Below are 25,596 nucleotides of genomic sequence, written 5' to 3'. Positions count from 1 at the left end.
TGTGGGGGGGGGATTGCAAGCCCCTGACACCAACATTGACTAACCAAGAGAAGACGCAAATGTTGTTGCCGCTCTTGTTGACTCGAGTGAGAGAATGATTCCAGGCCCCGAGTCTCGGCTAAACCTCCACAGTTCGGCGCCATCGGCCAGCCGACGTCTGTAATCAAAATAAAACACGCCGGCGACATCCGTGACCTTTACCTTCGCCATCTGAGCCTGAATCCCGGTTGCCTTGAGAGCAGTCACCGCCTTCTGAGCGGCGGTCGGGCTGTCAAAATCCACGAAGCCGTAGCCTGCGGGGGTCAGAAGAGACGCGAGGAGGAGGGGGGGGGTCAATGATCACGACCTGGCCAACGGACGACATGGTCCGTTCGTCGCCCGTCGCGCAAAATCGTTGATGCTCTGTCGGTGGCGTGGTTGCCGCTGTGTACCTTTGCATTGGTTGGTGGTCTTGTCCAGGATGGCCTTTGTGGACACGATCTTTCCGTACCTGCAACGAGGAGGAGACGACAGGACACTCGTTGTGTGGTTTGGCCCGGCGGTTACGACGCGCGCCGTTAACGCAGACTGTTATCGTTTCAACGTTCCTGGCGAGGTGGGCCGCTGGAGTTTATTGTCGCAGACGCGTGACAGCTGCCGCGATGAAGCGCGATGGGCCTGAACATTGGACGGGCGTCAAATTTACCGCGGACGTTGCAACGGCGAGGTACACGGCACGATCCCGTAACGGTCCCGGAGCGAATCCCGTAACGGTCCCGAAGCGAATCCCGTAACGATCCCATAGCGATTCAGAACGCTGCGGTGAGGTTGAGGAAGCTTTCAATCCACGTTGCACAGTTTTAACGATCGCCTGAGTTACACGGGAGCGCCGTCCGTCATGGATATCGGTGCGAGCTTAACCTAGCGAGGCGTGGGAGTCCACATGGTAACCCTCAGAGCCTCGACAACAAACATTGCAAATGTTATTGTTGTAATAATTACCACTGTTATACGATCACTCGCGAGTGTCGACTGCGAAAAGTGGGTGTGGGTGCCATGACGTGAAGTTAGCGAGACTTAGCGGAGGAGGATGATGAAGATGACGATGATGTAAGGAATCTCGATTCAGCTTACCCAGCCCACTCAGGCCCTTTGCAATCTCCACGTCTAAGAGGAAATAACCCCAGAGAACGCGGGAAAAGCACCAAATGAATTTTGTTTCGCAAACAACGCTGTTATAAATAAAGGTGGGGGGAAAACGGTTACACAATTGCGATATATCGAGCTCGGGTTGCCACCTGTCCTGGATTTCCCAGGACCGTCCTCTGGTTGAAGAGGCAGCGGCAATCCTGGGAAATCTCAAAGACGACTCCGGAAGTTAACAGTCCAGTTTATTGGTGTTGTCATTTGCATAGTAATAGTAACGAAAAACACACACACACACACACCACTCGAGGCAATGCGTGTACATGCAGATTTCCCCCCTCTTCCGCTACTGTGAGGACCAGCGGCTTCTGCCCATGATATGGCCTGGGTCTTTTTGTACATCAGAGGTGGCAACTTAACGGTCAAACGCGCGGGTGCCAGGAATCCATCGGAAATCTGCTGCCACTCCCGTGCTGGTGAGCTTCCATGCTGGTGAGCTCCCGTGTTGGTGAAAAAAACTCAAGGCGTTCATCAATAGCTTTGCCCTAAAGAGGAAGGCTTTGTGTAAGAAACGATGTTTCGATCAATGGCCCTTCCGCATTAAGGAGCGATCCAATTTGGTTGATTTGTTTTTTGATCCTGAAAGCCACAACACATTCAGCAATTGACGCAGGCAATGGTCATTGTTCATTGCACGGACGTGACTTTCACGCTGTTCGTCTGTCCATTTAGTAAATGAGGTTGGTGAAGGGGACCGACTCTCGTGAAGATGATCCAATATAAACACGACTTTGGTATGAAGCGGCATTGCTAACAAGCACTTACCTAGAGAAAACTGGCCACATTTGTCAAAGCGTTAGCCAAAACTTGGAGAGAAAAAAGCAAAGCAAAATGGGACTATTTGCAAATTTGCAAATGCATGTTGCCCTGACAACTCGGTCTCAGATTCCGCACAGCCGATTATTAAATCCTTCCGGAGGCAAACGGCATGTCAGCAAGCGTTACATAACCAACGCGCGCTATTTTTATGAACTTGTTTTAATCCTTGCGGTTCGCGATAACGTTGGTGGACGGCGTCACTGGAAAAACAACAGTTTTGAGAAACAAGAGGAAGCCACCTCAGAGCCATACCCTCGTCCTAGACCTGGGCTTCTGAGAGCGTTTGGTGCGGAGTGTGGAGTCGTGAGGTGAAGAGGGGAACGATGGGGGTGAAGGGATTGCGAGTGACGGACCTGCTCTTCAGAATAGAACTTAAGAAGATGAATAATGAGTGATTATGTATAGTGGACTTTGCTATGACGGCTAATGTTAATTATTAATATAAACGTAAGTGAAGATTTTTATTGAATGAGGACCAGTTGCGAAGCGAACCGCATGGTCGCACGCCATTTCAACACGACGACGATCGTCACAACCAATTATCGTCTCCGCGGATCGGCAGGGGGCTCTTCGCCACCACCGGCGAGTGATGGCTCGCCGTCGCCCGACCTCCGTGCCATTTACCCGCGACCTCGGCGCGAGAGCCGCGTCTCCCTCTCTCCCTCTCGAAGAAAACCGACACGGCCTTTTGTGCATGCCGGTAATTGTGTCGTGACTTTCTGCCCCTTCCAGGAATGTTACGATCTAACCGCACGCCGGTACACATTCAATATTTGTTTTTTGACTCGGGCGACCTTGAACATGCACGGCGCGCGCGCGCCGCTCGTGGGTTCCGCTGCCACGGGACCCGCAAAATCATCCGGCGGCTCCTCCGCTGGAGGCAACGTGGTCCGGAATCTCACGCCCGCGATACCCGGCTCCTTAGATTCGTCCGAGAGGAGTCGGAGAAAGAGTGGAGAGAGAGAGAGTGTGTGGCGCCTGGCTGTCGGGAAGCACATGAGGGTAGGGTTTGACGTTTGAATCAATGTACATCTTGTTTTGTTGGCTACTATATCTCTCATGTAACAACGCTACCGCCAATAACAAAGAAACTACCGGCAGTGAGGTGCACTGATAATACGGTCCTGCTGTGCAGGTGTTCGTGGCTGCGCTGTTCAACTCTCCCCTGTGTTTTCGGATCGTACCGCCGCGTGCTGTTCGACGCGATGTCCGACGTTTCACTCCACGTGCTGCTTCTCCTGACGCTTGTTGTGAGATCTTTTTTTTTTAAAGCCAATTTCCTCGCGAACATTTTTGCCGCTAATTTGATTAGCCGCCTAATTGACCCGTTCGCCTTCGTGGCAATGAGGCTTTTGGCAGCGAGGTATATTTATATAAACTGTACAAACATACGTAAAAATAAAACAGATGTCTCTCAGAAATGGGCTTGCCGTTCCCAGCATTAGTGCAATTATGCAGGGATGGGTGTCGCGGGGCGGACGGGCGGGCGTTGATCTGGCAGCGGTTACAGACGCGCCCTGCCACGGCGGGCATGAGTGACGAGAGGGTGGCATCTCGCCAGGCAAAGCGGGCACTGCCGTTGCCCAAGGTTTGTCGAGGAGTGGCTCTGGTTGTGCCACGCGTCCCGACTGGAATGCGATGTGCCTAACCGAGAGGGAAGGAGTCGTCTTTCCACTGTTTTGGCGTCAATGTCCCGCTCTCTGTTATGTAAGATTACCGCTATTGTTGTTGTTATTGCAGTTCTTACAGCATCCTGATGCGTACGCATTGCAGCGAAGGAGCAGCCCCGCAATGTATTGCTCACGCCACCGCCGGCGGAGGGGTCTCCACACTCAGACGTGAAAGGGAGCTCGGGTGAGCCCCTCGAGATGGTATTTCTGGTCTGCTCGTCCACACTGGCCACGCCCCGGTGTGCGTTCCCATGCACACCGCTGCGTAGACGCAGGCGTGCGGGAGGGATTTAAGGAACTCTCCCCGTTGTTTCAACTGCCCACGGTGGGAGGTGGACTCGAAGCGGCGACCTCCGGATTGGAAGTCCAGCGCGCTGCGAGGCATCGCGCCACGCCAGTTTGCTTGCACCGCCGTCATGGGTTCGACAGATCTCTACGTTTTTCAGTTTTCAGCCTGCAGGTGCTCTCCAGTCTGGACAGGGTTTCCCATCGTGCAAATCGCGCGCTCGAATTGGACCGTGGGCCGAATTCTCCCTTGCCTGTGTCGGAAGAAGGAAACTCTGCGCCGATTTCTCACGATCGCGCCGGGGCAGACGTGCCGATTTGAACCGGCGCCAGACGTCCGTTGCCCCCTTGAAACCCCTCCGCCTCGGTCGCCGCGGAGGCGTCGCTTTGCGCTGCCACGCCTGGAAGAGCACGCAGCCTCGGCGCGCTCGGTCTTGGACGTGTCATACTTCACCGCCAGGAGCGTAGCCAAGGGAGTGGGGGTGGGTAGGAGGGGGGCGGTGGGTGCCCGGACACGTGTTCCCCCCCCCCACCACCGCCCCCCCCTCCCCTCCTCCCCGCTACAGTGCCCTGCCCCCAGGGCCCCCCCTAGATGGCATGTTTTTGAATGCGTGAACGGCTCTGAACAACTCGGGCAGTGTGAGGCTCCCGAGTCAAAGCAAAATATTGCACTTCACATAAGATCCCTGTGGCAGGAGCGCTTACACATCGCGGAGACGTACACATACACACACGCGCCCAGAAAACTTAATATGACCCCAAGACTCGTGTAGGACGGGCCCTACGCCATCGCTGAGCACAACACCCGCCGTCGATGTTCCTTTCAACGTAAACCTGACGATGACGACGACGACGAGGATGAATGAAAGCTTTGAATGGACCAACAATCGGCTTTTAGCAGCGTGTCGCAGGGGCGAGCGGGAAAGTGTCGTCCTCTACGGTGTGTGGCCCAGAGGTCACTCGAAAGGGATCTCGGAGGTAGCTCTACGATATCCACTTCCGCGGGACCATTCTCTGACACGCCGAGGGGGTTGCACGGCTCTACGATCGTTCATCTTCCGTGACGGCGCGGTGCCGGTGGTGCAAATTGGGATCGAATTGTGGACAAAAATATAGAAATATACCAACGTTTCAAATCAATTTGAAACGAGGTAAATCTCGACGAATTCACATTCTTTGCCATAAGGTGTGTACATCCGTGTCTTTCGCCCCGCGTGTGCGCGCGCACCCGTAAACGAATCTATTGAAAAAATTAAATATTTTTAGCAGGTGAGGCCCACTGAGCTATGTAACTATTTTTCACAAGCAACCTGGCCACAAATGATCAACAAAGTGACGTATCACATGCAAATATATAGCAGCAGCCAAATACTCTGAACGCATTACGTTGATTCTAATTGTGGAGGGAAAAACCGGAGGAACCGGAGAAAAATCCACGCGACCACGGGGAGAGAGACACGCAAACTCCGAATACACAGCAGCAGGCGTCAGGGTCGGGATCGAACCCACGATCTCCTGTGTACCCGGCGAGATGGTTAACATCTTGCCACCTGCGTGCACCCGCGCATGACCCCGTGTGGGCAAGGAGGGTCGGTCGAACTTACGGGTGGCACAGCTTGACCAGGTCCTGGTCCGAGGTGTGTGGGGGCAGTCCCCGGATGTACAGGTTGGTCTTGCTCAGGAGGTCATTGCCCGCCGGGCTGCAGGAGCTGCTGGGGGTCCCGGGGCTGGGGGCCAGCGGCGCCGACGCGGCGTGACTGTACGGCTGTCGAGGGAACAATGCAGTGCCGTTGAATACGATGTCATGCAATGTAATAAAAATGATACAATACATTTTTAATGTCATACAATGTATGAAGCTCTAAAACTTTCTACTTCCTGAAACGGCTGACCTGGTGTCCCAAAGAATATTTAAAAATCTGAGTTGTGTGCCAGTGTGGCTGTGTGTATTAGTGCGCATGTGTATGCGACTGTGAGCGTGCAAGTGTGCGTGTGGATCTGACAGCCTGCACACATTTGTGCGTGTGCATTTAAGTGTACTTATAACTGCTACCAGTGGTGGCACGATCGGCCCCTATGCAGGAAGCTCGCGAAGGATGCTACTGGGAAGTTGGAGGCAGTCGCCCTCCAACAACAATGGAGGGTAGAGGAGCGACGCTCACAACAATCGAGCGGAGCGCCGGGCAGCTACGACGCAGCAAGTTGACACAGTGGGGAGCAGTTGGTGGAACTGCCAGTCATTTCAGTGTCAACCAATGGCACCTGGATCTGTCCCGTGGCCTCCTGCCTGCAGCGAGCCTTCGGCACTTCACGTGGCCTGAAAGTGCACCTAGCCTGGCACAAGCGCCGTGGTGACATCATCGCCACTTCGTGTGCATCTGACAGCCTTGTGCACGTTTGCGCACAGGCACGTGTGCAATTGTGCGTAGTAGTGCACGTGCGGAGTGTAGGTGCGTGCATGTGTCAGTGTGAGTGCGTGTGATCGTGTGACAAACTATGCGTAGTTGGGAGCGGTAGTGGAACGCCGTGACGATTATCTGAACCGGTCCTGGGCCTCTCCTAGGTCGACTCAGCCTCAAATGAGTCACCTGGTGCGGTGTGTAAACATTGTCAATGGGGAGACAAAGGCGGTCGGGCGTGGTGCTGGCCACCCACCCCCTCGTGTACCGTTCCGGCTTTCATAGGTGCTCGCTAACAGCACTTGCCCCTACAGTCTGTTAAGGCTACATGGGGCTTCTCTGTCTTTGTCTTTTGTGTGCCAAAACTATACATACGTGTGCGTGTGCCTGTGCCTGTGCACACACGCGCGCGAGGCTTGATGGATGGGTGATCTCCAAGAAAAGGTTTTGGTTTAAATTAGGTGAATGTTTTTTTTTCCCCCTATGCTCCTGGAATTGGTGGTGATTATGATCACGTGGTTGCCACGAGTGCAAGTTCAGAGTGTGGCGTTTGCGGTTCCACACGTGTCTGTCTGGGGGTGATTTTTTTTTTAAACTATATATTTCTTCGCTAAATAACCCATTGCTTTTTGCACTCTTAACGTGCATTCAGATTTTTGCCCGCTGGAAATCCGACAACGCACCGCACAAACAGTTGGCGACCTCTGTCGATTCATGCCCGCTCGCCGTTTCCTACACCCCTCTTGCAAGCGCCCTGCGCCTCTGTGCCAAGGAAAGATTTATCGATCCGTCTGAGAAATGCCGCTCGCTTGTTGGAACAACCCCGCGTTATGAAATTATATTTGACGAGAAAAGCAACATAGTTCAGAGGAATACAAATAAAAGAGGTAAAGGTGCCGCCCTCCAATCGCTTGCTCACGCCACTGCTGCCAGACGGCGGGTCCCCGGAGCAGTCGAGAGGATATTTTTGACCGACAATTCGACGCTGGCCAGAGAACCCTGGACGAGGTGGGAGAAGCCCACACTTCACTTCACCACACACGCGGAACCGCTCACCGTGGTTTGCAACCCGTTCTACACCACTGGGTGAACTGGAGGCAATTGGAGGATGGAGTCAAACCGATGACCTCTACGCGATTGCAAAATCGAGCGCGCTGACCACTGCGGCCCCTGCTGCTGCTGCAGCTGCGTGCACTTTGGAGGCTGCGCACATTCCAGTCCTGCCTGCTTCCCATGGCACACTGAGCAATGCCGCCCTCCTTGCTTCCTGCACACCCGCCCCACTCACGCGCACGCACGCACACACACACGCGCGTGCATTCCTGTGTGTGCGCGCGTGTGCGTGTGTGTTGCCGAGTGCTACGAGGCTGTTGGGCTTGCGTGGTGGGGGACGTGGACTCGCTATCGCGTTGACCATCGCTCGCCCCCTTCGGGTGTTTTTCCCCCCCTTCGTCGTGCCGCCCCTTACAACGATCGCCCTTCTTCCCCTCCTCGACGGCGCTTTGGCACCCAAGCCACCTGGGTGGGCCCGGCGTCATGGCCCAACGGGGCCCTCGGCGGGAGCCGCTGCCGCTGTTGTTAAAGAAAGTCCTTGGTGTCTCTGGACATGTATGAGGAACTTCTTTCGCACCGGACGTAGCCAACCACGCTAATCGTGGGTACTGTACTCACAGCCCTGATGCCGCTGCCATCTGACATCCGAGGCTGCGCGCGAAGGAATTTGAGAACTGACATTTTCTATTGTTTCTAATGTACAAGATGCAAAACGCTGAAAGGAAAACGGCCCGGATGGCTGTCGTGTATTTCTGAACACTCAAACTAACCAAACGAATGTTTACCGAAGTGCTGCACACACACACACACGTGTGGCTGCAGCGGTTGAACAGCGGTCAGCAAAGCTGCGTTTATCAGCGGCGAGCGATGTGATGTCAGGACCGGTCCGACTGCCCCATCCCTTTACCAACCTGGGCTGACCACCGTGGTGAAGTATGGTTGTTCGGGACACTGAAAATAGATTAAATAACAAATCCCACTGCGGACACGGCGCAGGGAAGACGTCATCCGTTTGTGGATTGAGAACGGCTGGACTCTGTTTATTTTATTACAGTAAGGTACGAATGTTTAATTCAAATTCCCATCTGGATTTTATTTAAAAAAAGGGCAATTGCTGGCACGTTGGTGCAATTCTATATTAAGTCTAATTTGGCCGTGTACCGATTGTGTCATCCTCGTCATACCACTTGTTCTTCTCATGCAACGTACTGTAACGGTTACAACTTACATCTTCAGATGCAATATTTATGCATACAGTGTGAATATTTGTTGTTCATGTATATAAAGTACGGGTGGGATGGGGTGGGTGGCGCGCAACGATTAGCAGCAAGGCACCCTGCACTCAACAGCAACAACAATAAAAAGCCCCAGCGACCTGAAATTCATTTCCGGCCACGGCTCACAATCGGTGCCGAGTGGCATTTTAACCGCTCCTGGACCTCCCCCTTCTTCCCCAACCCGCACTGTCACGGCGAAGTATGGTTCAAACCAACCCCCCGCGTGACTGAGATGGCCTTCAATACAGCGGTGGATTGACACGCGGTTGTAAATTACTATAATTCTATTACTCGAGATTCGGTGACACAGTGGACCGATCTCGTCGCATCTCGCAAGTGGCAGGGTGGCCATGCTCGTCCAGAACGCTTCGGCGGGTCCGGCTAACATTGCTTACGCATCGAGAATGGCTCACTCGGAACGGCTCGCTGAGGCTGTCGACGAGAGCCTCGCTATTAGGGGCAAGTCCCCGGCTAAACTGCCCACTTATCCTGCCCTCCCTCACCTATCCGTGACGGTGACATCGCTCCAGCAGCACGATCTGCTGCAGGAGCCGTTTCGCTCTTTGCGAGGCTGATCTTTGAAACTGTGGCTTGCTCGTTTGCAGCCGCTCGCTTTCAAGGGGGCTCGCTGCTCTGGGTGCCCTCTGCCTCGCGTTGACGCCCGTTTATGGAGAGACGGCAGTCGATGCGTAATTATGGGGCAGCAGCAGCAACTTGCGAACCGCGTTCTGTAAGCACCGGTAGCGTCACGTCAAATTGACGAATATAAATGTCTATTCTTAGATGCCGGATATGTGTGTGCGTGTGTGCGCGCGCGTTGAACTTCTTTTGCACCGTACGTAGCCAACGGTGCCATGATTATATAATTGGAGGTGCGAACAAATCAAACTGACAATTCCTCCAAATTCGCGTAAGGAGGGATTTTAGTTCGAATAAAGCAAAAGCAAAAATTACAGCCAATTATCAATCCGGCCTTCTGTCATGGGGGGGGGGGGCTCTTTGACCATACTTCACCACGCTCGTGAATGTACGATCAGTGAAGCGCCAAGGGCCGGGCAGTGGTTCAGACGCGACCCGCCACGCCACCACCCCGCGTCTGGCAATCGAACTCGGCTAAACTGCCGGATTCGTATCTCGGTGCGCTAACCACTCCGCCACCGCTCCCCACCCCAAACCCAACCCTCCACCACTGTGGCTCAACATCCATTACGGAAACACAAACCAGGCCGACGAGGAGAAAGGATGGTGGAAAGACAGTAGGGTACAGTGCAACAGCTGAGCGCCACGCGGAGGCGCTGGGCATCAGCCACGGCAGATGTTCACGCGCTGGGGTGGAGGGGTGGTGGGGGGGTTGCCACCTCTGAGCAGCAGCAGCAACAACAACAACAACAAACCAGGACAACAGATCCCTGGGGAAGAGGAATGTGATCTCACAATACCGTGCCAGAAGAAGGGAGAACTATTCATGAATTCATGGTCTTGAGTGGTGCGTGTGATGATTGCTGCTGCTGCTGCTATTACGCAAACCGACAAAACCCGGGGATTGTGAATGTCACAGGAAGACGGACATATGTCCCAGGACAGCAGTGACACTGTACACCTCCCTCAAGATAGCGGTCCCAGGGAAAATCGGGACAGCTGAGACCGGAGTCCTGACTTTAGAACACCATCACGCATTTGGTGATGCTGCAGCTGCACTGGCAGTGATGCTCGATGCACAAATTACATTAAAAACCCAACACATTCGTTAATAACACCGCTCCAAACAAATTACTCAGTATAACAGGCAACGTTTTGGCCAATGGGCCCTGAATTTATTTTAAAAGGCAGTGTTGTTGACAAATGTGTCTCGTCCTAGACTCGGCCATCGCCCTAAATGCATTGACTCCAGCGCCTTGAGATCAATTCGTTTAAATGCCCTGCGCTAAATGAAAAGCAACACCGAATGTGCCCAAAGAATCAAAGTTTCGAGCAGTGCTTATTACCGGCTCCGACTTGTTCATCGTATGTGCGTACGTACGTTGAACTTCTTCCGCACCGTACGTAGCCAACCGTGCTAATCGGAGGTGCGAATCATAAACGGACATTGCCAAAAACAAATGCGACGGAAGCTGAACATGCGGTGAGAGAGAGAAGAGAGAGGGCACGCTCCGAACTAGACAAAGCAGCAGCGAGAGGGGAAATGTCCATCAGAAAGGAAATGCAAATTCGAGACGTCGTGGTGACTGTTGAGGAGGTGTGCGTGGGACGATGGCCGGTGAGTGCTGACAGTGGCAGCCAGAGGAGGAAACGCCGCTGAGAGATAACACCGACCGGAGAGGTGGAACGGTGAAATCGGCTCGTGCGACCGGTGCCCGACGGATTGTTGCATCGTGAGAGATGGCGATGGCCTGGATTGATCATGGCTGATGATCATGGCTGTATGTCACCAGTGGCACTGGGGTCATCGGGCATTCTCTTGGTAAGCCGGTGCTGGACTTGGGCAACCGGTCACTCACACACGGTCAAACTTAAATTATTCACCAAATTCCAAGGTTGGACGATTTGGCCCAACGGCCTAACCCAAAATCTGCTGTGATCACAGCTTAATATTTAACGCTAATTTAACTGAAGAACTCTCATCAGTGGTGGACGAAGCACGGACGGCTCTGGTGAAGGGCTGGGGCCTAGAACGTCAGTCCCACCTGGTGATGTGTGTTTGATTCCCAGCCACGGCTACCATCAGTGGCAAGTGACAACTGAACTGCTTTTCAGCACCCCCCCCCCCCTTCACCAACCCTGTACTGATCAGCGTGGTGAAGTGTGGTAAAACAACCCACTGAAAATGAAGTGGGGTTATACATTTGACTGGTATTGCACGCAATGCAATATCAAACCTTAGTTACATCCATAAGAGGTTTTTTTTGGGTTAGATCGCAATCTAACCCAAAAAAAACCTGTCATGGATGATATTGGTCGCGAAAGCCTACGTGTTAAACTGACCTTCGTTACAGCTTGCCTTGTTGGCTCTGCGGTCCTCTCCGGAATGCTTTCTCAAAAGGCGATTTTTTTTATGACATTTGCCGAAAATTCCGCGCGAGTCGCCAAAAACCCCTCGGCAGCCGTGCGGAGTTCGCCAAACGACGAGCGGCAGCTACGACGCCACCGCCGCGGCGACTTCCCCGGTCTCACGACGCGCGCGACGTCGGTGTCGCCCGGGGTGACGGCGGCGAAGGCGGCGAGATGGCGCTGCCACGGCAGACGGCGCTAACGCGTCCACTCCCCCACCCGCCCGCCCGCCCGCCCTGCGCTTGAGATCCCTGTGAGCCCGAATCGTGACGAGTTTGAGAAACAAGAAACGCATTTACCGCGCCGACGCTCGCATTGTCGCCGCCGCCACTGCCGCCGCCGATAAAGGGGGGCTGCGATCTGCCGTCGGGCATTCCCGTTAAGAAAAAGAGTCACCGTGAAAACGAGCCACTTCAGTGCTGTTTGAACCGGCGCTTTAACGTGGGCAGCGCCTCGCGCGCCGCACTGAGGAGCCGCCGTGGCGGGCAGCCTCAGGTGGGCCTCGTCGCGACGCCGCGCGCTACCCACCACTTCTGTGCGTGTGCAAGTTGAACTTCTTTCGCACCGTACGTAGCCAAGCGTGCCAAGCGTGCCAATCGGAGGACTCGTGACATCCGAGTCACGATTCCCAGTACCGCGGAGTGGTGGGGGGTGGGGGTGCTGCTGGGGATTTTCTCCTCTTTCCCCTTCCATGGCCGGTTCTCTAGACAACACCCACTGTTGTCCCACCACATGGACTCGCACGTTTACACGGAGACCCACGGTCGCACGTATCGTACTTGCACGACCCCTGAGACTTCCTTAGAAAAACACAGACTTACGTAGATGCCCAAAAATGTATACAGTGTAGGCATCCTTAAGAGACCCATTTCCTTACACCTAGACCTCTGCACTTACAAAGACTTACATAGAGACCCATAGACTTTTCATTCTTATTATAAAACAAGTAACCATTTCTGTGTAGGACTATTAAAAGTCCTGGGGTTTTGTTATATTCTATCAGTTACCGATCAGGACGATGCATTCACGTGTAATTCTCCCCTCTCCGGCTATTGTGAGATAATTCTTCTTCTTCCCCTGATATGCCCCAAGGTTTTTTTTTGTATGCAGAGGTGGCAATCCTCGCGAGCAAGCCAGCCAGCCTGCCAGCAAATTGTTGGCTCGGTGGTGGCAAAGGCTGTTCAGTGGTGGTGGCGATGTCTGTGATGGCGACACGCACGCACACACACACACACGGGCCTCTCTTGTAACCGCCAAGGGAGTGGTGTGCGTTTCCTCTCGGCTTCCTGACGGACGCAGCTGGAGCGAATGCTTAATTCATTGGCAATGGCCGTGTCAGTTTGGCACTTTCATCGTGTGGGCAGTGCCGGATTGTAACCCCTGGCAGCCGCACACAATGGGGCCTGGCTTTCCGCTCTGCCCTGTGTCAGGAGGTCAGTCTCCGGCAATTTCCTATCGGGGTCAGAGGTCGCGAGGGGGCCCCCATTTCTTTTCCACTGCGCGCCCACTCGTTGTGCGGCTGCCGCTGTGCTCCAGACGCCTCCTTGGGCGACCAGTCTCGCAAAGGGCCCCTTAGATCGCACAGATTGCCCTGGAGGTTAGTTCACGCGGCAGGCCGCAGGCCCTCGGACGAGTCACAGCGGCATTGTGCACAGCCTTGTGCGACGTGCTAACAGAAACCGGGACTGTGTGGGCGCGTGCGTGCGGACCGATAAACAACAATTGCCGATTCACGAACTCCGTCGCACATCTACTTAAATTAATTTGATTGCAAATGTGTTGCTCTAAATGTTGCGATTGCACGCGCCTACACGAGCAACAGCATTAAATGTCGGTGTATGTAATGATTACGACGATTATAATTTACAGAAGAAGGCCTCGTCACGCCGCCGAGTGTGACCACGCCAGTCAGTGGAGGCCCGTGTCGGCCCGAGCCGGAAATCGAACACAGGCTGCCGGGGCTTGTTGCACTGTACACTAGACCACCGATTCACAAATATTGGCGTACTGTACTGTGATATGCGACCAAATATTTTGCGTGCTTCCTTGCGTCTCAGTTCGCTGGGCACGCGAAATGAGACTTTGCGGTGAATTTTAACAACGATAAATTTTGAGTCGAGAGCTCCGCTTCATCTGCATCTCTTGCTGCCTTCACCAAAACTTTGTAGCCGACGTCCTGGGAGGCACTGCTGAGATGGGGAAGCAGCACCTCGCGTAAAAACGTAGAAAAACATTTTTTGCATTTTTATCTCAAGACTTTTATAAGTTCGTCACAGGACTCGGGTTGCCACCTGTCCGCGGTTTCCCCAGGATCATCCTCTTCTACGAGGAGATAGATGTCCTGGAAAATCAGGATATTAAACTGGAGCAATCCGGTAAGCTATAAAGCCCTTTTCACAGAAGTCCAGTAAATCTGTAAACCTACTCAGGATATGAAAGTACCGTTTTTTTGTCGGTGACGTAACGCTGCAATGCACCGCTCAAGACAATGCATTCACCGCGTCGTTCTCCCCCTCTTCCGGTACCATGAGATATGATTCTTCCCTTGGACACATCTCGGGATTATTTGTACCCTCTGGATGTGGCAATCCCAGACAGGGGCCGCCGCAGATAGCGGCGCACGAAAGGTGCCTTGCATAAAAGAAGGGGCCCCACAACGGCCCTGCTGTTCGGTCGCTCATCAACGAGGGGGCAGCCGCGTGGCCTTCTGCCCTTGGGCCCACGTGAACCTCTGGGAAGCCCTGACCCTGGTCACAAGACCGCAGCCTCTCCCCGACACTGCCCGCTTCGAGATTCGCACGGGTAGGGTTCCAAGACTTTCAACAGCGTCGCTCCTGGCGGCCATCACCACAGCCCAACAGCCTCCACGTTCACGATTAACGGGGGGGGGGGGGGGGGGCGGGCTACCACCTGCGCATCCCCCCTTAGCCACATGACGAGGTTAGAACCTTCCTGGACGATGCCCGGGCTGCACGGGGAGCTGCGGGGCACAGTGCTAACCCGGCCAGTTCAATGATTCTGCGACTCCTCCATCCAGATCGAACTCTCTTGTGGGCTCATCCTGATAATTGCTCGAGACGTCACCTGCTGAGCTGAATGAGGAAACTGTTCATTTATTTATGCGCTTGTTTTTTAAGATGGCAGGCCCAAGTGGTTGCCTCTAACGCACGCCGGCTCACGAGCGCGTTCCACTCCGCTCACGGCCAGCGGCAGGACAGTGGTTGGACCACCGCGATACGAGCCTGGAGCTCGTGGATAACATGAGTAGTCAATCTATGAACCAGTCCTGGTCCCCTCCTAGGTCGGTTCAGCCTTAAATGAGTACCTGCCGTAGCGTGGTACGGGACGCACCGCCCTATCGTGTGGTGGCTTTCATAGGAGCATTGGAACTATAACAGCACTTGCCCCAATAGTCTATATGTCTATCGGGTAACCTTTGCCTTTGTGCGTTTCAATGCAATACATCTCAGTCAGTTAACCCGTAACACTTGGGCCTGTGTCACGACCTCTTGCCAGGGAGCCTTCAACACTTGAAATGGCCTCAAGTGCACCTACACTGGCACAAAGGCTGTGCTAACCTCACCGTCACTTAGTGGCGCATGACGCGTGTTGTTGCTGTGTTTAATTGTATTGCTGGGTCTCTGCTTCTGGGCAGTTCTACGATCCAGAATGTAAATTTCCAACACCCTAAAGATTGTGGGATAATCATTGGTGTAATCACGAAGGGGCTTTTCAACATGGGCGTAGCGTGTCAACCAATTAGGGTCGCAATTCAAAAATAACCCGTGTATCTATCTTGCTTGACAGGGGTGACAGATACTCGTGAAGTCGGTTCCATACTCGGAAGGAGCCAAATACTTCATCACCCACGCTGGGATGGTTGACGGTGCATTCCGCTCCGATTGTGCGTCAAACCATCGACCCATTCCACGAATAACCCACATTTACTTAAACTGTAAGTTATCACGATTAGATTTGTTTTGAAATCGTGTCTCTGCGGTTATCTCAAATTTACGGAACTGCCCTCTATGCAGTTGCTTCAATACAGAGTATTAAAAAAAAATCTTTGCAACCGTAGCTGGGGGAAAAACTAATAAAAAATCCCACATTGAATGCGAGAGACCCGTGACGGATCGTGACGACCTTTGGGGGAAACCTTCAACCGGCAACGGATAAATGACGGCCGGCGATGACGTTGCCGAGATGATTGTTCGATGATCTAGTTGAACGTTCCCTTCACAGAACTGTAGTCCCTCCGTCGCACGCACCCCGTGCACCGTTTGCATTTCCTTACCGCTCTCACCACCTTGCAGCGCAAAGTGTGGAGCATTATGAGCAGTAGCTGAATATTGAAAGCTGGTGGCGGGGGGGTCATCCAGCAGTGTATCGACCATGGCTGAAGAAGATAACGATGATTAGTGTTTTTTTTCGGAGGCCACAGTTTCTCTGCTCGAAGCTGTCACTCCACGTAGCTCGTTTGTTAAGTCTAAAGGAAGTCTGCCGGTCAAAGTGTGTTTTGCCTATCTGCCAACAGGCTCATCAGCGTGAAACATCAGAGTGCAATTTCCCATAACTTTGCTCCCCGCTCTGCAAGGCGATTGCCCACGACTTAAAACGCGCGAGAGGCGAGCAAAAAACAAATCTACTCGCGTTTTCTTTCCGGTAAAATTTCCCCCAAGATCCTGTTGTCGTGAACCGTGCCGTGCACACGTAACGATGTGTTGTTCATACGGTGAACACAAGTAAGCTCGTGTTTTTTCACGAGACGCATTCATCATCATCATCGCGCTTCATCGTTCAAACACCAGGTGGGAATCTGTCAACACGAAGCGTCTCCTTCAAATGGGCTCCGGGTGACATGGCTTGCAACGCAGGAATGAAGACAATTGCACAACGACTAACGTCAAAAAGAGCAAATGCTTCTCACAGTGGATAGTTTAGAGGGGGTAGATCGGGGGATAGGGTTGATATTGTATCTACTTGAAAATCGATTTCGGTATTCGGAAAATCAACGGTCCCAACGTAAGATCGGACAATTGCAGTGAGCACTTGGGCGAGTTGAGCCGCAGCAAAACGACAAGCGTCGTCTCGATATCTTATTTGTAAAAGGGAATGACAGGGGTGGAGGGCTAAAACCCATCGAAAAATCCAGAAAATATCCGAAACAACCAAAATAAATAAAAGCCAATACGAATACGTTTAATATATTACAGCACATCTAAATAAGGCCAGAATAATTTAGTATTTATAATAATAAAATAATAAAATGAACATCTGCTTTGTGTGCGAGGACATCGTGTACGCCTGGGAGTCATCTGGAGCAAGCTGTACCCGCTTTCTACCAGCTTTCACGGCACACTCCATGGGAGGCAAATCACTCGGTTTACTGATCGTGGAGATCATTTACTTTTAATTGCATCGCTCGGCTTGAGACTCCGAGCAGATGAAGACTTTTGTCTCGGCCTGGCGTATGAAGTTGAACCCAACAACTTCTGGGTGGAGGGGCGAGGGTGTGATTTTTAGAAGCCAACATTTCCAAAGAATATTTTTTTCCCAGCTACAAGTAAAACTAAAAATGTTTTATTTTACCAGGTAAGGCCCACGGAGCTATGTAGCTCTTTTTCAGAAGTGACCTGGCCACAAATGATAGCACATTGAAGTGGCGTATCACGTGGAACTATATGGTAAACTCTCTAAACGCATTATCTAAATGTGGAGGGAAAAACCGGAGCACCCGGAGAAAAATCCACGCAACCACGGAGAGAGAGACACGCAAACTCCAAATATACAGCAGACGCCAGGGTCGGGATCGAACCCACGACCTCCTGCATACCAGGCGAGGTAGTTAACATCTCCTAGCCACCGTGATGCCCCCATGAAGTAACATTTGGGGGGCATGAAAGTAGCATTCATGCCCTCCCATACCCCAGTTTTCTAGCCGTGGTATAATGATATCACCATCAATACGTCACATCACTCACGACTCAATTGACGACCATCTCAACGAATTCGTAAGTCTGTGCGGAGTGTAAAAGTAAAAAAAACACACACACAAAGCGGACGGACGAGTGCGCCCTTACCGGCTTGCTCGAGTTGACCCTGTTTGGGCCCTGTGGCAGAATCATCTTCCCTTCTTCTCGACGACGCCGCCGCTCCTCCTCCTCCGTGCCGCGTGTGCGCGCGAGAAGAGCGATTCTCCGTGCGCTACCGCTGGGGCGAGGCGCGCGAGAAGAGCGACCGCCGCTGAGATGGGGCGAGCGATGGAGCGAGCGGGTGGGCGGGCGGGCGGGCGAGCGAGCGATGGAGCGGGTGGGCGGTTTCCTGGGCGGCCCGCGCGGTGCTGTCCACAGTTCGGTGCAGGCTGCCGGGTGGATGGGTGGGTGGGGGAGGCTGTGGCGATGCCGACAAAACTTGGGGGCGATTGTGGCGAGGCGCTGCGCTCGGACAAGATCGGGGAGGGGTGTGGGGGGGGTTTGTCGTCACGCACTCTTCGCGGGTCTCTTTTCCCTCGTCGGTTGTGGCGAGTCGAGTCAGTCGACGGCACGAAGACCACCTCCGCTGCTCCTCCTTCTTCTTCCTCCTCCTCCCCTGTAAGCACCCCTTCCCCCCGTTGCCTTCTCGTCAGAGTGGCCGGGCGTGCCGCGGAGCGAGCGAGGGAGCGCGTCACTGAGCCGGAGCCGACGCCGTCAAACACAACTTCAATTACTTGAGCCTCCTCTCCATTTAGCCTCGACGCTTCGCTGATCTGTGGCGTTTCCAAGTTCCACCTACCCGGATCGTACCATTCGCCGAGGCGAGGTCGGAGGGGTGTGCGCCGATGCAGTTGAGAAATATAACGCTCGGCGTCACGGGGCCCGTCCCTTATTTATCGGGCGAGTCAAATTTAGCCGAACGGTCGTAAACAACAACAAACACCCCCAAAGTAGATGAATTTCGATGCGTCACCCAAAAAATCCCATTGATCGGGGTCACGGAAGCCCGCTTTGGATTCGGTCCGCTCGCAAGCAAACGCTGCGAGTGGTACGGTCTCGCCCACATAGCTGGAATTCCTCGGGTCACATGACTGCGTTTAGATCATCAAAGCCGCATGGGGCGGGGAGAGCACGCGAGGCGCACGGAGCGCGAGCTGGCCACTCCGCCCGGGACACTCCGCATGCATGGGCCCCTTCGGCGTGACCCATCGTGGCACAGCATGGCCCAGAAGAATAATTGGGGGGGGGGGGGGTGGTAAGGATTCTTCGTCCCACGCAATGTGCACGGCATTAAGGAAGCTCTGTGGGGAAGGGGAGCGCGCGAGCATCCTCAGCGTGGCGCAGAAGAAGAGGAGGAAGGGGGGGGGGGGAGTCACACGCGATGTGCAGGGCAGTGAGGAAGGGAGACGAGCGGAGATGCACTTCTTTCGAACTGCTTTTGCCGTGTGTGTGTTTCGTTTGTCTTCCCCCCCCCAACACTCCGATGAGCACGGTTGGCCACGTGCGGTGCGAAAGAAGTTCAACTTGCAGTACGCACGCACAGCACGCGACGTATGCCAACGCGCGTAGTCGGAGTTGTCCAGGAAATGAGATGACGGGGGAAGGTTGACAACGAGAACGCGTCACCAAGCGGGCGCTGGTCGCAAATACGGTGTGGTGACAACAGCGCCTTTTATGATCTGGCGCGATGGTTATGGCGAGGCATGGTTCCGCTTTTAGTCTCTTATTGCCCTTGTGAGGATTGGTGCTGCTCCTGGTCGTATGCACGGCGATTGGGTCGGGGCTGTCTCGGTTAACGCCAGACGGAGCACTTCATCGCAAAGTGAACAAATGCCCAGAGAGGGAAACGAAACTCACTCACGGTCTTATCGCCTTTGTATGGGATCATGACCTCTCAACGTATTAGACATTCCAATCAGAAGTGTGAGCAAATATGAAACACACGTGTAAGAGATTCCTCATCGTCATCAACGTCAGTCATTGTCTATCCGCTGTTGGATGAATACCGCTTCCCTGCGGTGCTGCGGTGCCACAGTCCTTCTCGTTCGCCTGAGCTGATCTCATCTCTCCATCTACACGGCGGTCGTCCTCTGAATTTTCGTTTGCAGTCCCTGCAACAACAAAACACCACTGCGCCTTATGGAAAACATTTATTGTTTTCATATTAATATTTTTTTTATTAAGAGTTTCGGTTTTAGCACAGCGCGTACGGTACAGCATTTGGAACGGAACGCCAATATTCTGAGACGCGTACAATGATATGTGTATAGGGGTCCTTCATTGGGTCTTACTGGCGCATCAGATACGGGCCATCTCTTTGCACGAATCCCGTAATCCCGGCCAGCTGCGTGCCACGGGACGCTGCGACTGCGGCGCTCTCTGCGCATGAGCTCGGCTAGCCCCGGAGGAGTTTCACTCCGCAGGGGCGGCGGCGGCGAGCGCTGTGGGAACCGCCCTGCTTGGCCAGTCGGGGTCAGAGCCCTCCTTCCTGTGCTGGGGCCTCCAGGCAGCAGCAGCAGCGGCGGCGGCGGCGGGGGCGGCAGTGGGAGCGGGGAGGAGGAGGTGGTGGTGGTGAGACAATGGAAAACACACATCCTCATCCAACCTCACCCCAACCAAACAACACGCAGCAGCGTCCCCGCCAACCACCCGACCCACCCCCCTTTCCTCCCCCCTCCCCACCCTGCTACACCCAACAACCCCAGCCCGAGCAGTGTAAATAAACACGAGGCAGATGTCGGATCGGGTGTCCAGGACCCTCGACTAAAACTGCACAAATGCAACTATACGTGCATGTCATTATCGAAGGGCATGGTCAATCTACTGCTGGATGAAGGCATCCGCCGCCCCCACCCCCTCAAACTGTTGACGTCCTTCACGATCCTGTTGGAATAATCCATCGAGCACACGAGCTGATTTTATCGCTTCGTTTCCGAGTTGGACATCCTCTTGGATGTATTTCATTCCTTGGCCACCACTGTATTTTAAATATATACAGTGCATTTGCTCTGCCAATGTATGTTTAATGAGCTCTTGGAGTGTATGAACAATGCTTTTTATTTATCCAGGAGAGGCTCACTGAGTCTCATGTCCAATATTTCTGAGGATCCCGCCACATTGGGATTTTTGGCCAATTCCATTCATGAGAGTGTTTTGCTTCACGTGGGTTGAATACCCGAGAGCCTGGAGAACCACCGCACATACGAGTGAGTGACACTCAAATGTTCGCACAGATGGATTCAAGAATATGTCCGCCCAGCGATATGAAGATGGGAATCTATCCAGAATCTATTTTAAACCGTCATCTCTTAGCCCACCGGCATCCCAGGCCTTGGACCAGGCAGACAGGTCTCCCCATCGTCAGTGCAAGCCCAGGCACAAACTCTGTTCTCACTTCCGCGACCTGACAAGACTGCGCGCACGTTCGCAGCGGTTCGGCGAAACCATCAGATGTAGTGGCGGCTCTGCTCACCGTTTTCTCAGGCCGTGCGCGCATTGTGAGCTAAAATTATAACCGCGCCGATTGTGCGAGACCAACCCAGCATCTGGCCGCCCGGTGCCAAATTCTGAGCGCCGGGACAATGTGGCGATGGTTTATTTTGAGCGTCCTGCGTGGGTACAGCCAGCAACGCTTTGAACCTCCTGAACCTATGAAAATAAACAGGGGGTGGGCCACTTCAACCACGAAAGGGCCATGTGGGCTAATTGAGGGATGGCTGTTGATTCCACGGGATGCTGGCGTGGTGTGTGATGGTTAGCGCACTCGACTTGCAATCCAGAGGTCGCCGGTTCGATTCGAATCTCCCAGCCTTCTGTGCGGCAGTTGAAAAGAAGGCTGCAAGTTTTTTTTAAATCCACTCCCCCACCCCCTGCTTCTCTCCACTCAGCGGTATGGGGCCGTCCATATGTGACGTCACGCACCTGGGGGGGGTCAGACATTTGTGACGATGTGTGATGAGAGGGAGGTAGGGGTGAGAAATGTGACGTCACATCAAAATGCGCAACTTTAAATAAATATAGACAACACGTTCTACTTCATTAAATAGACTTTTTAATACATGTTTTCTCCTACAACATCAGAGTACAGCGCCACATTAAATACGCACTACAATGACAATAGTATAAAGCGATTTGAAGCATGTTTTATTTTAAAAATGGAAATATGGTTTTGAGAGGGGGGGGGGCAGAGCTTTGTGACGTCATATTTGAGGGGGTCTGACTTTTGTGACGCCGTGCGACGAGGGGGGGGGGGGAGTCAAAAATCGTCCAAAATCGCGTGACGTCATTTATGGACGGCCCCTATGGATGGGTACAACAGAGTCGATGGTGGAGTACAGTGTGGGTACTCACACCGCGTCCAAGACGTTTGGCCAGTGTGGAAGAGTAGGCCAAGGATACACACTCTGGAGGGCCCCTTTAAGAGTTCCCACTAGTGCAGGCACTTTGGCCTGTAGCGGCATTGCGAAATGATTGCAAGGCTGCACTTTTACCGTTGACCTGATGATTCCAGTATGTGAGCAGTGGTCTGATGAAAGTCTCGGATATGTTGCGCGCCGTAAATGATTTTATACCACTACAATAATAATGGTGGCAATCCGCTGCTGGATGAAGGCCTCAGCACACCATGTCGATCACGGAAATTGTTTGACCATACTTCACCATGCTGATCAGTGTCGTAGGCTCGAGATGTCAGTCACCACCTCGTGGCACGAACTGATGGTAGCCGTGGCCAGGAGCCGTAAATAGCACAGCGCGCTGACCACTGCGCCACCACTCCATATTAAATCTGTGTTTTATATAAATCGTATCGTGTGTGCTGCCACCCTCCCTAAGGAAAGCACCGAATGATATGACAACTAATTCTGGCGTAATTATATCACCAAAATATAACCACTCAAACGGGTGAAACAATATACGCCACTTCTTCTTGGTTCTTTCGGTAAAGTCACGTAGAAGGTAAGTAATTAAAATAATAAAAATAAAACATAATAAATTATTTCTCACGACGTTTCGGCTACAAGATGAATCCCTGCAGTCACGAAAGCTTTAAATCGAAATACACGCCACTGTACAACTTGTGAGTAAGTACAGGGCGATCCATTTCTAGCTACACCACTGATTTCTCCAATGATAGAATTCTTGCCAAAGAGATGGCTGGCTCCGTTTCGCACGGAGGAAAGAGTGAGGATGCCAAGTCGGCTTCAACGAGGTTGGTGGGAGACGCGTACAGGCCTTGAGACTAAACTGTTGTTACACGCTTTCTTTTAACTCACTCTGTCTGTTGTTGTTGTCGTTGTTGTATCCTCAAATGTTGTAACTCAATTTTAACCCACTTCCCAATGTAGTATCGACTGCACATTTGGTATACTTATGTCATACTGATGACAATACTATATTCTATCATTAAAAAAATATATATATTTTTTTAAACATTATTTTGTATATGTTATGTTTCGTCTTGGGTCTAATTATCCACGTTATGGGGCACAGGGGCGGCCCTGCAAGTCGCATCGCTGGCTCCCACCGCCGCCGTTCGAACTCAGAGAGGGCCCTGCACGGGACATTCTGGTGGAGTCTTCTTGGAGGCTCTTTCCAACAGGACACTTCACGCGTGTCAAGAACACATCTCGGGTCCGCGTCATTCCAACCCCCCCTCCCCCCATCAGCATTTCCTGAACGAGTGCATTCCGGTCCCATTGTCTTGGGTCACCGTCGACGTACGTTTGAGCAAATATGACTGCCTAACAGCAGCGGTTACATCCTCATTAGGACTCATCAGCACAGCGTAGTCACCAATGCTCACTTCTGCGAAGTCTGCTAATGCTGAACCATAAAAGTTATTGTGGAGTATTATGGCTTTTCCAGCCTGCACTATGATCCCCTTGTGATGGTGGGAGGGCGTTTCTCACTCATTTACACATTCGAGCTTCCACGCCGGCTATAAAACAACGTTGCAAGAGGTGACGCTCACCACGTCGCTGGCGTCTGTGCGTGCGGCTGCCCACGCACAGACGGCAGTGACGCGGGCAGGCGTGCGGTGTGCCCGCGTGTTTCATGCGACGAGCGGCGGTGCCGTCGTTAGCGCGTTGCGCTACAAACCCAGCCACTCGAGTTCGATTATCTGAACCGGTGCTGAGCACCCCCCCCTCCCTTAAGGTCGACTCAGCCTCAAATGCGTACCTGGTGCGATGTGTGAACATATGTAAACATCGTCGCTAGGGAGACAAAGACGGCCGGGCTTGGGTGCTGACCACCCACCCACCCTCCCCCTCTCATGTGCCGTGCCGGTCTTCGTAGGTGTTCGATAACTGCCCTTGCCCGCAAAAGTCGGCGAAGGCTATACGGGGGTCTTTGTCTTTGTGTTTACGCTTGCGCTGACTACAGTGGCTGAATAAAGCTGCTGACGTCATCGCGCGTATACGGTCACCACAGACCCGCCCCGGTGATGCTCATTCAGAACACACAAAGGCAAAGATACGCCGTGTAGCCTCCTATACACTCTTCGGGCAAGTGCGGGTAGCGAGCCCCAAATTTGAAGATACGAATGCCCGCACGGCACACGAAGGCGTGGGTGACATTCACCACGCCCGGCCGCCTTTGTCTCTCGAGTTACGATGTTTGCTGTCCTATACAGAACGCACGCAACGCACTCGGCACACGAACACTGATCATCTTCTTCCTCCTCCTCCTTCTTTGTCCGCGTTGTTCGACCCTGCGGGTGAGACTTTGCAGGGTAAACAAGCGTAACAACAACAATATAATTGCGCGAGAATCAAACACGAGTGCTGTTTTGGCAAGAGGCGCGGTGTTTGACGCAAGGATGGAGATCTGCCATCGCCTTGCTCACACAAGGCTCGCAGGCGCGAGTGAGATCCGCGTGCAATTTGTTTTTGAAGTCGCCAAAGAGTTTTAATCAGAGGAGGTTTGGCAGTTCCCAACCGTAAAGATAACGTTGGTGTCGCGGTGGGAAATGATTTGGGCTTTGAGGAATGTTGAATTTCTAAAGGGGCTAAGCTCTTTCTTTTTTAGACAGCCGAGCACAGTTTAATTGACTGCACTGGTATTTTTTTTCAAGAAGTTCAATTGAATCTGAAGGTTCTTTAATTGAGGAATTTCAGCTATTTCACGGAAGGGCCAAGCTATTTTGTCCGTGATCACACCCAGTCACGGACTGAACGTGATCATTTCTAGGTCCTCATCAACCCCCCACACCCGCCCAGCACACGTCCACACGTCTTGTTTTCGGTTTTTGAAATTCCATCGTGTTGGCTAATTGGTCGAATTATTCTGAATGGATACTGCAACACGGCTCCACTGCACGGTTCTGGCCACTGCTCCCCGCAGGCTGGGCTCAGAGGCCTTTCAAGGTGCCAGTGGCATTTGGACAGAATTCCTGGAATGTAGGTAAGAGGGCCCACGACTCCCCCTCCTCCTCCAACACCACCACCACCACCACCCACCCCCTCTATCCATAACCCCCACCCACACAGATGTCTCCTAACACGGTCTCCACCACCCCCCGTTGCTCTAACGCCTCTCCGCCCACCTACCCCATCCACTGCAGCCAGTAGCAGATGCGCAGAGGCCCGATGTGAATCCGAGAGCAGATTTACCTTGCGGAGGATTTGCATGAGGCCTGTAAACAGGAACTGGTTCGCTGTGAACCTGGTTGTCAAGGTGGCTGTGTCGTGCAGGTTGTCAAGGTGGCTGTTGTGCAGCATGCAGGAACACAGGCAAGGCCGTCGCTGCGACATTTTGCGTGCGCTGTGTACAGCTCGTGCATGCTGCCGTCATCATTATTATCATTTACTGCCGCGTGTTAGTTCACTGCTGGTTGAAGAGGTTTTTTTTTCCACACGGGGTCGGTTAATAATGGGGGTTGTTTGAC

The 25,596-nt window shown here is 53.0% G+C and overlaps 1 protein-coding gene across 2 annotated transcripts in view; it reads right to left on the bottom strand.

Annotated features, from left to right (window-relative positions):
• The window catches only part of LOC133357021 (RNA-binding motif, single-stranded-interacting protein 1-like), a 51,134-nt gene extending 32,625 nt beyond the window's left edge, over positions 1-18,509 (bottom strand). The window contains exons 1-4 of one of the 2 annotated variants that reach the window (XM_061574765.1): positions 17,817-18,509; positions 5,564-5,724; positions 432-490; positions 202-293 (exon numbers count right to left, since the gene is read on the bottom strand). In XM_061574765.1, the coding sequence (XP_061430749.1) occupies positions 202-293; positions 432-490; positions 5,564-5,724; positions 17,817-17,861 (357 nt within the window). In that variant the 5' untranslated portion in view covers positions 17,862-18,509. The remainder of the gene's footprint in view (positions 1-201; positions 294-431; positions 491-5,563; positions 5,725-17,816) is intronic. The other variant, XM_061574772.1, reaches the window with a different exon arrangement.
• Between the last annotated feature and the right edge of the window lie 7,087 nt (positions 18,510-25,596).

The sequence above is a fragment of the Lethenteron reissneri genome, chromosome 7 (genome assembly GCF_015708825.2).
Source record: "Lethenteron reissneri isolate LAM-NWPU_2019-01 chromosome 7, ASM1570882v1, whole genome shotgun sequence".
Taxonomy (NCBI): domain Eukaryota; kingdom Metazoa; phylum Chordata; class Hyperoartia; order Petromyzontiformes; family Petromyzontidae; genus Lethenteron; species Lethenteron reissneri.
Note: the sequence above shows the minus strand (reverse complement) of the source record. Positions and strands in the feature narration are given on the sequence as shown.